The sequence below is a fragment of the Gobius niger genome, assembly GCF_951799975.1.
Source record: "Gobius niger genome assembly, chromosome: 5".
Classification (NCBI taxonomy): domain Eukaryota; kingdom Metazoa; phylum Chordata; class Actinopteri; order Gobiiformes; family Gobiidae; genus Gobius; species Gobius niger.
This window is the reverse complement of record NC_136856.1, coordinates 16,615,369-16,633,969: the sequence shown is the minus strand read 5'-3', so window position 1 is coordinate 16,633,969 and position 18,601 is coordinate 16,615,369. Positions and strand designations below refer to the sequence as shown.

The 18,601-nt window shown below is 41.5% G+C and overlaps 1 protein-coding gene across 2 annotated transcripts in view; it reads right to left on the bottom strand.

The window, feature by feature from the left end:
• Nucleotides 1–513: 513 nt before the first annotated feature.
• atrx (ATRX chromatin remodeler) overlaps nt 514–18,601 on the bottom strand; it is a 33,648-nt gene continuing 15,560 nt past the window's right edge. For both annotated transcript variants that reach the window (XM_079557339.1, XM_079557340.1), the window contains exons 16-34: nt 17,493–17,602; nt 17,238–17,384; nt 16,957–17,134; nt 16,411–16,548; nt 16,153–16,328; nt 15,466–15,583; nt 13,160–13,290; nt 12,936–13,052; nt 12,719–12,839; nt 12,447–12,600; nt 12,275–12,378; nt 11,552–11,660; nt 11,283–11,460; nt 11,004–11,195; nt 4,427–4,576; nt 2,905–3,030; nt 2,263–2,358; nt 2,062–2,190; nt 514–1,910 (exon numbers count right to left, since the gene is read on the bottom strand). In XM_079557339.1, coding sequence (XP_079413465.1) covers nt 1,686–1,910; nt 2,062–2,190; nt 2,263–2,358; nt 2,905–3,030; nt 4,427–4,576; nt 11,004–11,195; nt 11,283–11,460; nt 11,552–11,660; nt 12,275–12,378; nt 12,447–12,600; nt 12,719–12,839; nt 12,936–13,052; nt 13,160–13,290; nt 15,466–15,583; nt 16,153–16,328; nt 16,411–16,548; nt 16,957–17,134; nt 17,238–17,384; nt 17,493–17,602 — 2,699 coding nt within the window. In that variant the 3' untranslated portion in view covers nt 514–1,685. The remainder of the gene's footprint in view (nt 1,911–2,061; nt 2,191–2,262; nt 2,359–2,904; nt 3,031–4,426; nt 4,577–11,003; nt 11,196–11,282; nt 11,461–11,551; nt 11,661–12,274; nt 12,379–12,446; nt 12,601–12,718; nt 12,840–12,935; nt 13,053–13,159; nt 13,291–15,465; nt 15,584–16,152; nt 16,329–16,410; nt 16,549–16,956; nt 17,135–17,237; nt 17,385–17,492; nt 17,603–18,601) is intronic.

Genomic DNA, 18,601 nt, shown 5'->3' with positions numbered 1-18,601 from the left:
GCTGGTCATTATGAGCATGTTTTGCTTTTAAGTCAACAATAGAAAAACTAAATCGAAGATTTGTTTTGTCAACTTTAAATGTATGTTTAAACAGTTTCAAATTGCAGCAGGTTCAAGGACCATCAAAGAAACAGATTTGTTTGCTGGGCATTGATGTCAGGCAGTTTAAATTATTTATTTCTGTTTAAATTACCCTTTTCGATTTTTATTTAGTATGTATTAGCCAACAAAAACATCAGAAGTCCATCATATAGGTTTAATAATTTTTAACTGTTTATTTAGAGTCCGACTTTAGTCAATAAAAATATGTCACTTCCATTCCCTCTTAAGTGTGTTCTATTAGCAGCTCTTTTTGGACCAAAGCAGGATTTGCCTTGGATTGAAAGGAAGTGAGTTCAAAGGCAAGGCAAGGCACCTACAGAGACTTTGGGGAACAGCGTGTCTGGGCATCGCTTAAAGTCTCAATCAGGACTCATTTATGTATGCATTTAAAATAACATGACTCACCACAAATCGCCTTTTGGTCACTTTATTAAATGTAATATTAAATACTTATCAAGATAATAGGTCATGGCAAATCATGTAGAACATAAAAACATTCTTCAAAGGGCATAATGTATCTGTACATATATGAAATACATTTGCAACAACTCTGCTGTGAACAGCTACACCAGTCTAACAATTCAGAAGCGAGAAATGTGGCCTAGTTAAAGATGCAAAATGAGGTCTGAATGCTGCCTGGTACTACAACAGAGACTGGGACAGCACACTGCTTAAAGTCCATTGGATCCACAGTTGTCAAACTCTGATCTGACAGACCATTGAAGTCATCAGTTTGGGCCCGCAATCCCAGGCTTGAAGGAGGTTGTGCTTTCTTCTGGGACCCCTTAATACCGCCTGTAGTTCAACACCAGTGGAACATAGACACTAAAGAGGACGCACACGGTGCTATGCCAGACAACACGCAACAATGTGAATGCTACTACAAAAGATCGAGAACCGGCAGGCAGTCTTGAACAACACAAGCATTACATTACCACGTTTAGTGGTAACCAATGTGAACACGTAAAATTATTTAGAAAAGATTTTTCTTCAACAAATTTTATACTTTTACATGTTTTAAGAGAGAAATATAAAGCCATTTTTCAGATTTAATCAATCTCTCTAAAGAGCGCACCAGCAGCTTTCAGCCCGCCAATCAAGGCGACATCAATGGGGCTTAATGTGTATAAAGAAAGAGCATAAATGACTTTGCCATTAACGACACTGGTCCCACTCGGGGTAAATTAGGCATTTAAAACAGTAGAAAAACTGACTTTAAATAATACCAAACCCTCTTTTTAAGAAGAACCCATCTGTGTAAATGCATTCTCTGAAAATTATCAAACATGGAAAAAGAAAGATGTAGAATAACATTAAGGCCGTATTTACATATTTTTTTATGTCCCTAGCAGGATCAGGATCAACACATTTATACAACACAATCCCTCTCAGTGAACTACGAAATAATGGATAGAGTTGATCCCATATGCAGCTCTGTACAGCAGCCTAGTCCCGAAACTACACCGCCTGGATCCAAGCTGAACTGCTCCAGGCTGCCAGAGTTGTGACAGTTCTCTGAAGTGGTGAGAGCAGGGCTGTGCTGAAGAGGGCTCCTTGGACCAGCACCTTAGCAACGGTCTGACCTACAAGCCTTTGGAGGGTCCCGGGTTTTTGCCCATGTCTTGGTGAGCACCTAAACCATGGAGCTGCTGGTACAGTCCCAACAGATCCATCTGGCTCATTTGACCCATGCCGGACGCTCCCAGAATGCCGTTCTGCAGAGCAAGCTGGTACTGCTGGTTGGCAAGGGCCATCTGCTGCTGTTGCACCTTTCTGTTGTTGATCAGCTTCTGCACAAAGCTCATCAGCTGCAATACAGAAAAGCATATCGATCACACACAGCCGACAGGTCATCAAATTGTATGTGAAATCTATGTCCATTTATCTATATCTATTTGGAGCCATTTTAGGGCAAAATAATAATAATCCCAAATTTCAACATCTAGTGAAAGCTCTTACCCCCTGCTGCCTGGCGAGTGTGTCCCGGTAAACGGCCTGTCTGCGCTTGATCTCCATCTCCACATTGGCCTGCCGATTCAGGGCAATAGCATGGACCTGGTTCTCGGTCAGTGCTGAGTTCTCTTTCCACTAAACACAGACAAAAACCTTTTAAAACTAACTTGCAATTAGATTTTTATAGAAAAGCGGTTCTACACTCACCACCCTGGCAATGGTGTCTTCCAGTGTCTCTGGACTTAAAGACTTCAGTGAATTTGTTGCTTCAATGACCTTTGCTCGTCCCTGGTTGATGAGATCCTGAAGAGAAAAATATTTAACATTGACTTGATGTTTTGTCATCTCTGATGATAAGTGGTGGGTTTTTACTGATGTGATTCATGAACACAGATAGAGCTTTTAAATAAACTTCAGCTCATACACAAATTGATACTTTCCATTCCAGTGCCATTTACACACAAAAAAACCTACTCGTCTAAACTCCAAACCAGGTGCTCTGACTGCCACAGAATTGGCTGCAGACCTGGCAATTAAAAAGCCGCATGACAATTGACATTGACCGAAGTTGGGACTGTGATTTTGATTAATTGCATGATGTTGGAAAAATTACACAATAGTCTTCAGATTATTTTGTGTAACATTTTGTTCTAGGTCCAAACACAACGCCACAGAAGATGCTCACTTGGATGGGCCACTGAGTATAAATGGCCACTGTGCAGACGTGGAGTATTACAAACTGTCACAATTAGCAGCAAGGTCTGAGGAATGCAGGTGTCGTGCTGGGGGGCGAGAGGGGCATAGGGAGGCGAGAGGGGGCGGAGGGGGGACTTGGAGCTCATTACTTACCTCCAGCTGCTGGTTGGACATAGTGGATAAAGCTGCAAAGTTGTAGTTGATGTAGGACTGGGCATTCGCCAACCCCAGGTCCATTTGGGAATAGACTGTAGGGTTGGTCCTCATCAGAGACATGCCCTGCAACATCAAAGACACAGTGAGCATCAAACAGGAGAGTTGGACTGCTGTGAAAGGTTCACAGGGACCATGAAGGAAATGACTATCATTGCAGTATATTAATAAACCGCATCACCACATAGCATTCCATTAACTTTAAACAACAAATTTGTTTTTCATCAAATTGTGTCAAAAAGAGACTCGATTTTGTGATATTCTGTGGCTTCTTGCGTTAATAATTTGGCGATGGTGTCCTGAATTAATGTGTGTGTTTACGAGTCGAGTGACCCGAGGTAAACAGCCTTGTCCCAGTAAAGGACAGCAGGATGCCGATGTTTTTGTGTAATTGAGACTCTGCTGCAGATGGTTTCTCTGTGCCCTGTAATCTGGCCATCCGGTATGTGAGGATGTATGTGTGTCTGTCAGGGGCCTGTAGGGGTCTTTGGACGGTCTTTGGTCGCAGACAGGTGTGCAGGTCCAAACAGTACAAAACCTCTTAACAACCATGTATGTGCGCACACTTTCAATGAGGTTTTTTAAACACAACCGTACTCAAAACAGAAATAAACTGTCAAAGGTTTGTAATCCATAATGTTTTACTATTATCTACACTTCTTAAGAACTCATCAATACAAATACATGGAAAATGTGTGGCATCTTCATAAAATCACATACTTTTCTATTAAAAAGATCGGCAGATGTGCAGCCATCTCAATGGGAGACGTAGTTTACTCTAACGCGAGGCTCATGTTCGCACAGTTCTGCAAATCTGAAATCCCTACACTTGGGCTGTGAGGACATTTACTGAGGCTGGGTTGCGCTCCCTTGCAAAGTTCCCCACAATTCAGCATGACCTACAGCGGCTAACACACGGCACTAATGTGAAGACAAACTGGATCTACGAACTCAGCCTTTGAGATTGAAAACCCTCTGTTCTTTTGTAAAGGAGGGACGCAGCAGTGAAAAGCAGCTTAAGGCAGACAGAGGGCACAAGGGAGAGTGTGTGTGTGTGTGTTGGAAAAATAATCATTAGAGTGAATTAGACTCTAGGATTACACCTAGGAAGAGGAGACCGGCTTCTGATCCCTTACAACATCAGCTCACCAGACACACACTTTGATAAATAAACTGCACTAATTGCCCATTGATGTCGGGGCGCTGTGGAAAAGTCAAAACTGGGCGGCTCCAGCGTCTGAGCATCTACAGAAAGAACCTGTCAACCGTTGGCCGTGTGATTAAGGGATTACAGGGATCCAACTCAAACGCACATCCACAGAAACTAGAGTGGACTTTGGACTGGACCTCTTTGAACCCGAGACCGCGGATGGAGAGAGTGACGGACAGAAAGGCTAACCGCGCGTATTGTAGCCGGGTCATAGTAGGTGTGAGTGTCATGTCTGCATTTCCCATTGCCCACCTTCTTCTCAGCTTCATACTCGGCCCAGGCAGCCTTTCGGTCCTCTTCGCTGAGGGCCTCCTCCTCCTTATGGTCCAGCAGGGAATCATGCTCGTGGTAACACACAATCTGGTCTTTGTTGTTCTGAAGCAACTCGGCCAAAACAGCATCCTGCAGAAACAAAATTAAAGCACGTTACTTGGGTGATTCTCTCAGTGACTCCAGGTTATTGGACCATCAATTAAATTCAGAAACAATTAATGCCAGAACAATTGGCAGGTAGGGTAGGGTTCGGGATTGAAAGAGGTTTAACAAAGATGTCCGGCATTTTAAGGGAAACTATCAAGCATTGTCCAGTGAATAAGCTGAAAACTATTTTAAAAAAGGAAGGGAAAAGAGCGATCTTTTAGGCCTTGACTGGAGTGCTTTGATATATGAGAGGAAGCACTGTACTGAAGTCATGTTCCTGTAACACTGATTTAAGAGTGTGTCCTCTAAAGCCTGGCAGTCGGCTTGGGACTGGAGTTTGATTCTATCTTCAACATGAATTGGTCCAGCTAACTAACCTTAAATGATACCAGTACTTCACCTCCACTGTCTAAGTGGAGCTTTAAGACCCAACTCCAAGTCCATTCAGAGTAACTCATCTCATCAGCACATTAAACATTTTGTCAAATCAATCTTGAGATATTTTTGTCCCAGTCTAAGCCTTTAAGCTTATGAGTATTGTTTATTGATGGACAAGTTTCAGCCTTTCATATTTTGGCAATGGTTTGGAGCACACCTTGTTCCTTAAAGGGTGTTGCATCTCTCTGACAAGCCTTTTGACACATCTGTTCATTCTTTTTTTTCTTGCCCACTTTGCTGACAAAAGGAAGATATATAATAATTCTGCACATCTGATAAAGACTGTGGACCTTGTTTGGTCACGCCTCCCTCTCATTACACAGTAGCTCATCAATGCTTCCATCCAATATGCTTTTAATCTTGTGCAATTTGGAGTTGGAAAATGTGAAGAAAAATAATATGGTTCTGAAAAGGCATTATCATTATGCACAAGGGCAAAGACATACTTTATATTCCCGTAGGAGGAAAGGATTTGCATTTAATGTGTTACCTATTAGTCATGATCAAACATAAAATCAAACTGTGTATTTTTAAGTTCTATCCACATCTAACTTAAATTAAACATCCTGGATTGACACTTTTAACATTTTTATGGGGTAAAGCCTGGCGTCGTCGACTGCAAGCGGGATTACATAGATTAGACAACATATAAAAGGCAAACAAAACAAATACCACATACTTCTGTCAGAATCTGGTTTCCATGACCACATTGTTATTGAAAACAATACCTGAGTAAAACTGAGAGCTGGACCAGATGCCGCTCACATAAACATGGTTTAGATTACTCTACACACAGTGATTTTTTTTTTAACTTTACATTAAAGTGGGACTTCTTTCTGGAAACTTCATACAGAGTTGCATCATTAGCCTCAGCATGAGCTAGTTTACAAAGGGACTGCCCAACGATGTGCTAAAGAAAATCCAAATGACCAAAAGAGGAAATAACCATCCTCAAGATCAGTGCGGCGGACAGTGAGCTTGAAGAAAATGTCATGTCAGACTAAACATGAACACTCACACCAAGCAAAGGTTTCACTGTGTTTTCTCTAATCGAAAAATAAGCTCAAGTTCAAGATCACATCCTGAAACCATGTTCAGAATTGAAGGAGAAAGTCTGAGCTCAAATAAATGCCGTCACAGTCAACGTGCTGCATCATTACTGTTCGTCAAAGAAAAAAGAAAACTTAATCTAACCTCGTGCGAGGGGCACTTTAAGGCGTTTTCACACCTGCATTGCTTGGTCCAGACCAACATCTGCAGTGTCAAGAGGTGGTCTGAACAGAACCAAAGTCTGGTTCTGTGAGATTAGTAATCTGTGCTCAGTGCATTTGGAGGTACAGCAGTAATCTGTGCTCCGTGGCTCTGGGGTGGTCCGGTCCGTCTCACAGGCAGCGCGCAGTGCGCCGTGTGCTCAGAGCCAGCACTAATGACGGTAGGTAACTCGACCTGCGCTATTGTCATCCTTTAAGGGCCGCATGGTGAAGCCTATCACTTTACTGGAGGGAAACAGAAAAGCCCTGAGAAGCACTGGGTGGGCAGATGTACTGAAAAAGTGGTAAATTAACCCTTTGGCCCAAACGGTGGGGAGCAAGGATTGTTTTTATAGAGTCACATCTCAAAAGGAATTTTGGCATGTGGCATCACAGACTGTTGTTTTTATTCAATTAGGTAGATGCCAAACTTTAACAAACAACAGGCTTTTTACATTGAAGACCAAAGACCAGACCTTGTCTCAACCCAAGTGCCATAATCTGTTTAAATCTCAAACAACACAAAAATGCCTTTTATTTAACAAAGTATCTGGAAAAGTGCTAATAACATGATGTGAGCTCCAAGGAGGAAATCAGCTGCAGCTGAATAAGGCTTGAATCCCACACGTAAGATATTTACACATGCTTGAAACCTATTCAAGTCCAAACTTTGAATGCAAATTAGTTTGGAGAGCAGTGCACCATTTACAAGATGCCTATACATCGAAGTTGACTACAAAACATAAACAAGGTAACATGATACGGTTTCACCAGAGTTGAAGACCTCACCATGATGTGCAATTAGCATAATCCACATCTTACCAAAAGATCAATCTAATGTTTTTCATCATGCTGCAAATACGCTGCCCAAAGACCCTCCTCTACGCAAATGTTTTCTACGGGAGCCGTCCCAGGTTGATGTACGAGTTATTAATCACGAATAAGGAATGACAGATTAATTGCATCATCAAAATGTAACAGAGCATATCCCTTGTACCTGGATTTAACAATACATTGGGGCGATGCCATATCCATAGCACAATCTTAGAAAGCATTGTTTTAACACAATTGTATGTTTATGGTTTGTTTATTATTGTTATTGTTATTAATAACAATAATAATAATAACAATAATATATAAAAGGTAGTGACATGGTTTAGTTTAATATCGTCGCATCACGCAGATCTACATTATACCTTGTAACCGTATAATAGCTGCTACAAAGGTAATTACTATATCGACTTATCGTTTGATAAATAACAGATAAACGGAAAGTAAATTGTGCTTGATTATATTCATGTTTTTGCAGCTTGTGTGGCATTTTTGGGTGGGATTAAGCACCCAATTAAGTATCTGGTATCTTCAGAGTCGAGATTATCGTTTATCGTTTATCGTGATTATTTTCTCAATATATTGAACTTCAAAATCATGACAGGCCTCAATGTAATCCCTTGTTTGAAAAGTACATTGTAACCTTTCCTTTGTAACACATGAGTTGCAAAGATATACATTATTTTTGAGCTGGTTTCAGTGGCATCAAGTGGTCCACAATAATATCGTTCATCGCGATATTTTCCTTCCTCAAAATATCGAGCTTCAATTTTTGTTATCGTGACAGGCCAGGCTGCTGCTTCCAAGAAAGAATCTGTAATGCTCTCAGATCAGACACTGTTTGCTGGAGACATCTTAAAACACAGGTGGGTTTACCAAAGCAACACAGGGGGCCAAGACGGGATCACAGCAGCAGGAATGTGCGGAGCCAGGATATTTGTAATACCTAAACATAGCCCGTCAAAACTCTCTCTCCGCCAGCTGCACATTAACGATACACAAACACACACACACACACACACGAACACAACCCCTCCAGACGCTTTCTGCTCCGGGACCACGTTGTCTTAACACCCTCCGGGGCCTGCATGCAAGTCCGGGGGTTTACCGCGCTGTCAGTCAATTAACAAAGAAACAAAATCGCGCATGTCACAAAGGGCTAAACAAAGACAATAAACATGGTGCATTCCTATTAAAACAAGCCCCGGCTAGCACCAGAGGAGGGCGGTGTGCGCGGAGGAGAGGAGCGCGGCACAAGGGCGAGCCAGCTGGAAGGTCAGGGGAGATTCACGCAGACACAAGGCTCAGACAGTGCTATGCCGCAAATTAATAAACTCGTCGGCCCAAATAAACTAAAAATACATTGATAGTAATGCGGGTGATCCTTTTCATATTGAGACTAGCCAGACACAAGGACGCAATTGGTCGTCTGTTTGTAATATGGCTGCAGTTATTTTGGTATTACAAGATTCTTTGCAGACAACAAATCATCCTGCCTCCATGGGGTCTTATTATGCTCAAAACCTATTAATACTGCAGTTCAGACTTCTACAAACAATTTGTGTTTTAGTTTAATTGAGTCATCGCTTAAACTTCAATGCTCCTGGGCAGAAATAAAAAAAAGTCCTAATATGAACCAACATTTTCTCTCTTTGCTTTCATTAAATGGGACTTAATGAAGAACTAAAACAATACTAAGGCAATATATAACGAGCATCGATGAGGAAAAAAATAAATAAGGACCGTGCACAAAGCAGCAGGAAAATGGTCTCTTGCTGTTACTATCATTAGAGCTCTCTTCACCTCAGTGACAAGTTCGGGCTTGTTCTGGAGGCTGGCAAAACACTGAAAACACCAACAAACCTCTGACTAAAGCACCCGCTCAGTAGCGTAGGACATATATATAACTCCTTGATGCGATACAGTCCCTTGATATATGATTAAACAAAATCTCCTACGGCTAACGAGACAGGCATGGTGCGGCTTATTGCTCCAGTCTGCTAGGAGCGTCCCGGTCAGGGCATAGTGACCCCTGGGCACTGGAAGCACAGGGAGAGCTGGTCACTTTACCACCGTGTATCACAGACAATACAAAAAACATGCAGTGTAATCTGTACTGTTTACTTTCTTTTTGAGCTACACTTTGAGGTTTTCATGGGTGTTGGCAATAGTTTCTGAGAAAGTCTCCAAAATGTCGGTCAACATTGTCCACTCTTCAATGCAAATAGTCAAAAAGGTCAACACGTGTACAACGACAAGGTCAAATCGCTGCCTGGGCTGGATGAAGCTTACATGTCATTAGGTGGAAACGTGCCTTGCTGCTTCGCCTCCAATTAGTTTCTCTGAGCCATCTTTAAGAGCGGGGTTTCAATAATGACCCTTCATCAGACTGGGGAGGCCAGAAAGGGGGGCAAGGGGAAAAACAACTTGTGCCGCTTTGAACGTTTCGGGGTAGCGATGAGTAAGAGTAACAGATGGACTCGATGATAGTGAAAGAAGGAACACCGGCGGGGACATGGGGCGTGGTGGAAACAATGATAAAATAAAATATGAGGCTGCTTATGTTATGTAATAAGGCAGAGTGGAGCATATCTGAAAACCCCGGCTTCCTTCTAAAACCGCTACCGTGATCTTTAAATCAACACTTTTTTACGAGAAAGATCACTCACGGGAAACTACTGCAGTGAAATACCATGGTAGTGACACACAGTGGTCAGATCCAGACAAGATAGTTTCTCAAACCACAGATAAACTTTGATTAGCTTCCAAGAATAAAACCTGTAATATTTCTGAATGATGAAAGAAACACTTCCACACTTGATGCCTCTTGAAGATGGCCTGGTTGAAACAAGGCTTTTTGATTGGTAGAGGACGTGGCCAATGACACTTGGGGAGAAAAGAGTTTGTTTCTCAACCTGTTCTACGCACTGAGATGTAAATTATAGAACAGGTTGATCACCCTTCATCAAGGTTCAGACGACTGACATTTAGTCCGTGCGCAGCATATGGAAAAGCGCAAAAAAGACTTCAGTGTAGTTAAGATCTCTCCATTATGTTATGCACCTGCTACAATGACTGTTTAAACTATTATCAACATGAACTCAGCTGCCCACTTGTCTAAGGCCTTTTGGCTCACGGTGATGAATCAAGGCTGACTCATCTTCACATTTTTCCAGACGGCAAATTCCTTCCGTACAGCTGTAGTTTGGCTGCCACGTTGCCAATATGCTTATGGTAAAAAGGTCACCGGGCTCAACTACCCGACTACCGAGCATTTCATATTGTGTCACTGACATACCGATGGGTTTAGAGATCCACTTATGTTTACAGACCAATGTAGAGTCAACCAAAACAACAAGGTAAAACCACTTCAAACACATGTGGGAGGATGCGTGGGCAATTTAGAGCCAGTAAAATAAAAAGGAAGACGATTTGGGAAAGAGGTTTTATAGTGGTCCAGCAGTTTAGCAATGAGCAGACTATTTAGTAAATAGCTGTAAACAGACAAAGTTGTGCAGCTGGAGCCTTTGCCATCGCTGTTTGTTCTTATTGAGGCCCAGATAGTGCCACAGCGCCAGCATTAAGGAGAAGAGAGGCGGCCGATTATGAACAGAAACACAAACAAAATAAAAGATCCAGGAAATGCCAAGCAGCATACAAGATAGCTGGCATGCTTCTTGGTGCAATTTTTGAAAAAATAAGCTTGGCATTGAAAGGCACACTCCTTGCCATGTTTGTTGAAAAATAAAAGACAAGTTAATAGGTTTCATCCTAAAAGGTTTTACATTCAGAGTTGAGAAGTACACCGTGAAATTTCAAGTTAATGGAACACTACTATAAAATATCCAGATTTTTTGTGTGTGTGATTTAAGACAGGCATATTGGTTTACCTTAGGGAGCACTGGCGTGTCCCTCTTTTTCTTCTTCTCCGAGGGGTCGTCCAGCTGCTCAGGCTCAAAGTTGTAGAGCTCTGTCAGTTCATTCATGGTAAAGTGCCTTTCGATTTGTTGCTGGTCCACAACTCGGAATGACAAAGACTGCTTGGTCACCTGCCGCTCATAAATCTTCTCCTCCATCGTCCCCTGAAAGAGGACGAAGTGCATTTATCAGTAAAGTAATAAAAGAGCCATTGAGCCAACATCACGAGATGCACGAACAAATGTTCATACCTGGGCCAAAAATCTGTACACAAAGACAGTTCTAATTTGGCCAAAGCGATATACTCTAAAGATACTCTGGACGTCATAGGAAGGATTCCAAGAAGCATCAAAGATTATGACCCTGTTAGCCCCTACAAGGTTGATGCCGAGGGAGCCGGCTCGTGTGGAGATGAGGAACAGCCGTCCTCTGAAAGACATTTGTATGGAGGTTAAAATATATGAGCAGACTTGTTGTGAAATTTGTGCAACTACTTCAAACAAAAGCTGACTGAGAGTACCTTGTGTTACTAGTGTCATTAAACTCTTCAGCCCACTTCTTTCTGGTGGTTGCATTGGTCGAGCCATCCAAGCGATAGTAGTCAATGTTTCTGAACCACTTGCCTTCACCTGCACAAATCATTGAAAATACGACCAATATTCAATATTAATATATACAACACAGTACTTAAATAAGACTAGGCATCAACAAACTAGCAGAACGATGGTCAGGCACCGACCATGTTTAGCCTTCAAGATGGCCCACCCCCTGCCAGCCTTCATAACCAACTTTTCAGTATGTTTCCAATTACAGCACTGTGATCTTTTCATTACAAATTACAAACCCTTGAGCAAACATTTTTTGTGGAATAAAAAGTCAAGGTCTAATCATTTCCAAAATGAAAGTAAAAACAGCTGCTCAAGTTTAATTAGGAACATGACCTTACACCAGCAGCGGTGCATTTGTAAGCGCCTGTGTGTGTTTAAAGTTAATAAGCACTCCACTGAGAAGTATGTTGCATACAGGCAGCTTCAAACGGGCATTGCCATAAAAAAAACATGTGAGCTTTTTCACATTTTACACTCTTTAGCCAGTTCAAAACCCACAGTAAAGTCAGGTGTAGAACCACAAATAGAAAACAGGGAAAATGAAGTGGCAGCCCTGGCTAAGTCATAGACTGTTAAGTAATTTAGGGTAACACAGTCATATAATGTACAAGGAAATATTTGGCATACATCTGTACCTTTGTATGGATTTGGCTTTTCCTCATCGTCGGCACATTTAGTAGCCAATTCCAGGAAATCCTCGATTAAGTCCAGAGAAATAAGAGACTGACTGAACACCAACCTAAAAACCCAAATTTAAGTCAATGACTTAACATCACTGTCAAGCTGTTGGAAGCTGTTAAGACTTACACTTTCTCCTCCAACTCCTCTGCCATCCGGAGAACCTCAAAAAGAAGTAAAACTTTTCCGGAGTGCTCCAGAATTTCAGCATCAGCATCAGTCATGAAATCTCTGTGCCAGTCGTGAGTGGGACTCCCGGGCCGCGAGCCAGGCACCCGAGCAGCTGATCATGACAGACAGACAAGAGTCAATTCACTGCAAATGTAATAAGTACTGTAGCCACATCTGCACTCATTTATTGGAGAAAATGCACAGATATTTTCTGCATAAAAGTAACATACGTTCTTCTTCAGGCTCTGGCCGACTGCGACCCTCTCCACCTTCTCCGTTCCTGCCTCGGGAGCTGGTGTTCCACTCCTTGATCACTTCCACATCATCACTATCAGAGTCTTCAGAGGATTTCTTCTTGCCTTTCTTTTTCCTAAAATGATGACCAAAGGCCAAAACACGTCATGAAAAGTGTACAGCATTTATCATTAATATCTATAATTATATGACAATAATCTCATTTTTCTCATACTTCTTTTGCTTCTCGTCCGCAGAGCTGAGACTCATGGATGACTCCTCAGTTTCTGAAGCGATAAAGTCATCCATACTGTCCTCATCAAAGAATCCCTGTGTGAGGCAGCAGGTGCAGGAACGCAAGTTGAGAATGTTGACAACATTTTAGCTTATTTACAGCGCAAACATTTGTTTGCTGTGCCCTAGACACAAAGTCCTACCCTGTTCTCTTTACTGATGTAGTCCAACTGAAGGCACCAAGGATGGGTCCAGATTCTGCTGAGCATCTGGAAATCCTGGAAGAGTTTGGTCCCGGTGCGGCCTCGGCCCCCTTCCAAGGCATTCCCCACACCTGCATGAGACAGACCAGAGTGAGGACAAACAAAGATGAATTATGCACTTCGCAGCATGCACACAATTAATATATATAAAGAATAAATCTTCATTCTGGTTTTATCAAAAGTATTTGTAACAATCCAAATGTACTAATAATTTAGAATGATTTAATGTCTACTTTTTGAACTATCACTGCACTTAATAAAACATCTCATCTCAGGCTCAGAGGTTTTTGAAAGTTTATAAACATCTTCAAACTGGGCAGTTTGCTCACGTCTGTTCTAGCACCTAAACATTTAATGAGAATCAAAGTTTAAAATCACAATACCACAGACAAAGTGACAAAAACAGGCCACATATTCCCCCTTTACTATCAGCCCTCCTGGTCTTTGTTTTCACATTGGTTGTAAGACCACAGGCCTACCTTAGTAAACGTTTCTTCTCTTTTGCCCCACATTCTCCCTTGCACCCCCACCGCTGGTCCCCTCCGTCCCTGGGCTCTTCATTAGGGAGACGTGGGAAACTGGGCTTTAACTCTGCCTGCGGCACTTTGCCAGCTCCCACATAGGTCCAAGACCACATTTAAGCGGAAGTTCACTACTCCTACTGCTCAAAATGGCCACACCATTCATCTCAAGCTCTTGTTAGAAAGTTAGCAAGTAGTAGATAGTTGGCAAGTCCAGAATGATGCACCTCTGTACTTTTTATACAACACATGCCCGCCCTTTGCAGATTGGTTTACTTTGCTTCCTGTTTGCTTGCGTATGTTCCGCTCTAGAAATTTAGCTGATGCTGACCCTGACCAGAATCAATCGCTGGTACAGCAGAGAGTTTAGATTTTACCAGGCAACGTCCAGGGACCCCTGGAGTAACCTTTCCTGCAAGCTGAATTCTCGCAGTATGTGCAGATTTACAAACACTCGATCTTATGCAGGTAGCGGGTTTTATATTTGCAGAGAAAACAAAGACTGATCTGTACATTTTACCAACGGGATGACGCGATAAATTAAAAAAAAAAAAAAAGGTGCTACACACTGAAAAACTTGTCTGTGTAGGCTCTCAGTCGCACAGGAGTTGTCAATCTTAAATGAAGGTTCTTGAGTCATCTTCTGCACTGTCTACAAAAGCTGAATAACAACTGTAAACACTAAATATTTCATGGATTTGTCATTATGGCAGTTTTAATGACTTGTAAATAATAATAGTAATAGTGATAGTAATAATAATAATAGCTAAAACAAGGCGGACTTGATTCAATCAGCCACAAATACTCTAAAACTGCTTGAACAATTTCAACGGGAACTAATCCGGATGGATATTATTTTCACTGTAATATCAATCTGGCTCTTGCCATGTTGCCCAGAGGCATGAGTTAGTGCTAAGTAGAGAGAAAGTCTGCTTTGATTTTGGATCGATCCAAGAGTCTGTAAGAACATATAAATAGCCCAAACCTTAACTACATCCCTGTTCCAGACCCTCATTTGTGACTTGAAATCTCAAGTTTTCACAGCAGACCGTCCGACTATTGCTCGTCCGACTATTGCTCGTCCGACTATTGCCCTTGCTCATTGCAAGGGAGCTTTAGGCACAGTTGTTTAAATTATAATCTGTATTTTTCCCCACAGTCCCCATTATTTATAACTTGTATATAACAATTACAATGGAACACATGACAAATTCCTTAAAAACACAAAATGTATAGTTTGGGAGGGGGTCTGTAAGTCTAAATGTATCAATAATTTAATAGAATGCATTTAAATCTGAATTTTGATGTAAAGTAAGAAAAAAGGGTAATGCTTTATATTAATGGGTGCTTGTTAAGTATGAATAAGTTATTAATAAGCAATAGTAATCTGCTTTTACAGGTGAGGTAGGCCATGTTTGAGCATAGTATTATGGCCTAACAGTATGTTAATAGATAACAGTATAAGAAGCTTTATTTTCATGCTTACAAGCCTTTAATTCATGGCCTACTGATTACTAATGCTTTTTAATACCTTATCAATACTTAACAAACATGTCTATAAAGCATTAGTAAAAGATGAATTCATTTTATTGCTGATCCCAGCAACAAATTGGAGTCTCACTGGATTACGAATGGACCAATGAGACGAGCTTTCCAGTGCACAAGGAGAGGCTTTCAGGTCCCACGGCGCACAGACATGAAGGTGTTGTGTGGCCTAAAACCCACCTGTGAAGTGCTCCAGGTAATATCTGTAGAGTCGACACTGGATGGGAGTCAGTCTCACTAAGAGCACATACTCGTGCTTGGGAGGCAGAAACTTTGTAAGTGCCGAGTAATCCTTCCTCTGTAGTAAGCAAATAGAAACATTATTAATGGATGGTATACATTTCCAAATAATGATTGTATAATTGTGCTCATATCGAACTGAGAAGTAGACAATATTTCAACAATGAGATATTTGCAGAAGTTTGAATGAAGTCCACCTTGTCTCAAAAAATATACATTTTAACTTAATAGCTAATTTACTGTTTGTCAGTTTTGGCTATATTTGAGACTTAAAGACTAAAGAAAGTTGCATCTCAGTAATTTCATCTTTCTGAGCACAACAAAAGTGACAGAGGTTGGACTTCTGTTATCACACATTCTGTACAGAAGGGCTTTTGTGCCCAGTGCACTGATACAAGCAGATCCACCCCTCTGCCTGTCACATGCGCGATTGAGTGAGGAAAGCAGCTCGCAGGCAGAAGCTGGGCCCTTTGAACTGGCAAAACTGGTGAAAGATTGCGCTAAAATGCATTAAAATATTTGATGCCTTGTAACTGTAATATAATGAGCTGCAAGTATTAAGTTAACTCGATAATAATCAGAGTCAAGAGTAGTCTCAGAGAGAATTCTAGTGTCAATATAAATCACCTGAACACAACCAGCCAACATCTCGTAGAGAATATGTGCCCTCTTCTTCATAACACGGACGTCCTGCATCGTGGAGTCGGCGCACTGACCATTCTGGATGGGATTAATGAAGCGGTTCCTGAACTCCTTAACTGACCCAAGCAGGTTTTCCTTGATGAAGTTAACCATGCAGTGGTCTGTCATGAAAAAAACATGTTAAGACAACACTTTAGACACATGTTAAACAAGCAAGCTTAAAATCACTCAATAGAAGCATACATTCAATAAGGTTGTTTTGCAGTGGTGTTCCTGTAAGCACCACCCTCCTCCTCGTCCTGATGGAGTTCATGGCCTTGGACACAGCAGAGGCTTCATTCTTAAGGATATGACCTTCGTCACAGATCACCAAATCTGGGCCTGGTCAAAAGGGGAAAAAAATATATCGCTAAACCCAATTGTTATCAGCCACATCACACATAAATAAAAACACAAATATATTCAAAATAATTTACCAGCACTAATAAAAATAATAATATCAAACAGTATAATGGTCCATTATGCAACTTTTTCTGTGACCCCCCCCCCCCCCCCCCCAAACTTTTAATTTGTGCTCATCTTTTTTTTCAATGACCCAGTGGCTGTATGGATGGTGATCATGGCGTCTTTATTTTCAGTCACGGTGGCCTTTACAGAAACGCTAAAAATAATAATAAGGCCGTTGTGATGAAAAGTTAAGGTGCCATGCTAACCAGCCTGGTATAAGCACAAATATTTGTTAAAAATAAAAAGTTGCAAAATGTACCTTCAAGACAATACATTATGTACCTGGATCTACAAGTGTCTTCTGAAATGTCTCTTTGAGTTTCTTGCTTTTGGTGTTCCTCCCCTGAGTGAGGTTTCGATACATTTCATAACCCATGATCATTATTCCACCAGATTCATGCCATTGCTCCAAAGCAGCAGCTCTTTCTTGTGGTCTCTTTACTGTGGCCAGCTCCGTAACCTACAAACCACAAACCCAACAATTTCTAAATTAATGACTCCACACAAAGTGTATTATTTTTAGCATTATATACAATTTTAAAGGTGGTTTGTTGCCCCTTTACCTCTAAAGACTCTTCATCTTTCAAACCCTCTTGCCACTTCTCAAACTCATTGAGCCAGTTAAGGACAGTGTTAAGAGGACAAACCACTAAGGCCGTGGCAAAGTCAAGTTTTTCACAGAGCAGCAGAGTGTGGAGAAGTGTCACCACCTATAGTTCAAAAGCAAAATTACACATTGGTACAGATGCATGTCCCAGGGAACAGGCTTTACCCATAATCCCTTATTTAAATGTTTATCTTAAGAGCAGGTTCTCTACCTGTAGGGTTTTTCCAAGACCCATGCAATGAGCAAGGATGCAACCAGAGCCAGAAGACTTGTGTACCTTTTTCACTGACTCACAACAGCAATCCCACATAAACTGAACTCCTGAAAAGAAAACAGAAATTGCATTCATATATATACATTCATTTTCTATATTAATAAAAATTAGATCATCATGGAAAAGTTGATTTATTTCCATAATTCCATTCAAAATGTTAAATTTCCATAGATTATAGATTCAGGGCCCACAACTTCAACCGTTTCAAGTATTTTGTTGTTTATTTATACATAAAAATTAGAATACTGTGAAGAAATCACCATTTACTAAAAAAGAAATTCAAACTTTTAAAAATGATAAGTCAATCTTCAATACTTTGTAGGGAATCCCTTTGCCTTAGTCACTGCCTTGATGCGCTGTGGCATTGACGCAATCAGCCTGTGGCATTTCCAGGGAGTTATGGAAGCCCAGATTTCCTTGATGCTTGCTGTCAGCTATTCTTTGTTTTTGGGTCTGGTGCTCCTCATTTTCCTCTTGATAATACCCCACAGATTCGCAGTTGGCTGGCTGGCCAGTCAAGCACTGTGATGGCATGGGTATCAAACCAGGTTTTGGTGCTTCTGGCGGTGTGGGCAGGGGTCAGGTCCTGCTGGAAGATGAAATCTGCATCCATACAGATCCTCAGCAGAAGGAATCATGAAACATCATAAAACATTCTGGTAGACTGATGCAGTGACCTCAGATTTAAGAAAGCAGAGTTTACCAACACCTGCACTGGGCATTGCACCCCAAATCATGACTGATTGTGGATATTTCACTGGACTTCAAGCAGCTTGGCTTCTGTTCCTCACCCGTCTTCCTCCAAACTCTTGGACCTTGATTCCTGAATGAAAGGCACACTTTACTTTCATCGGAAAAGAGGACCTTGGACCACTGGCCAACAGTCCAGTCCTTCTCCTTGACCCAGTTGAGATGCTTCCTACATTGGCTCAGGCCCAGAAGCGGTTTGACCCGAGGAACCCGACAGTTGTAGCCCATTTCCCGGATGAGTCTGAATGTGGTGGTTTTTCACGCTGTGACTCCCGCCTCATTCCACTCTTTCTGGA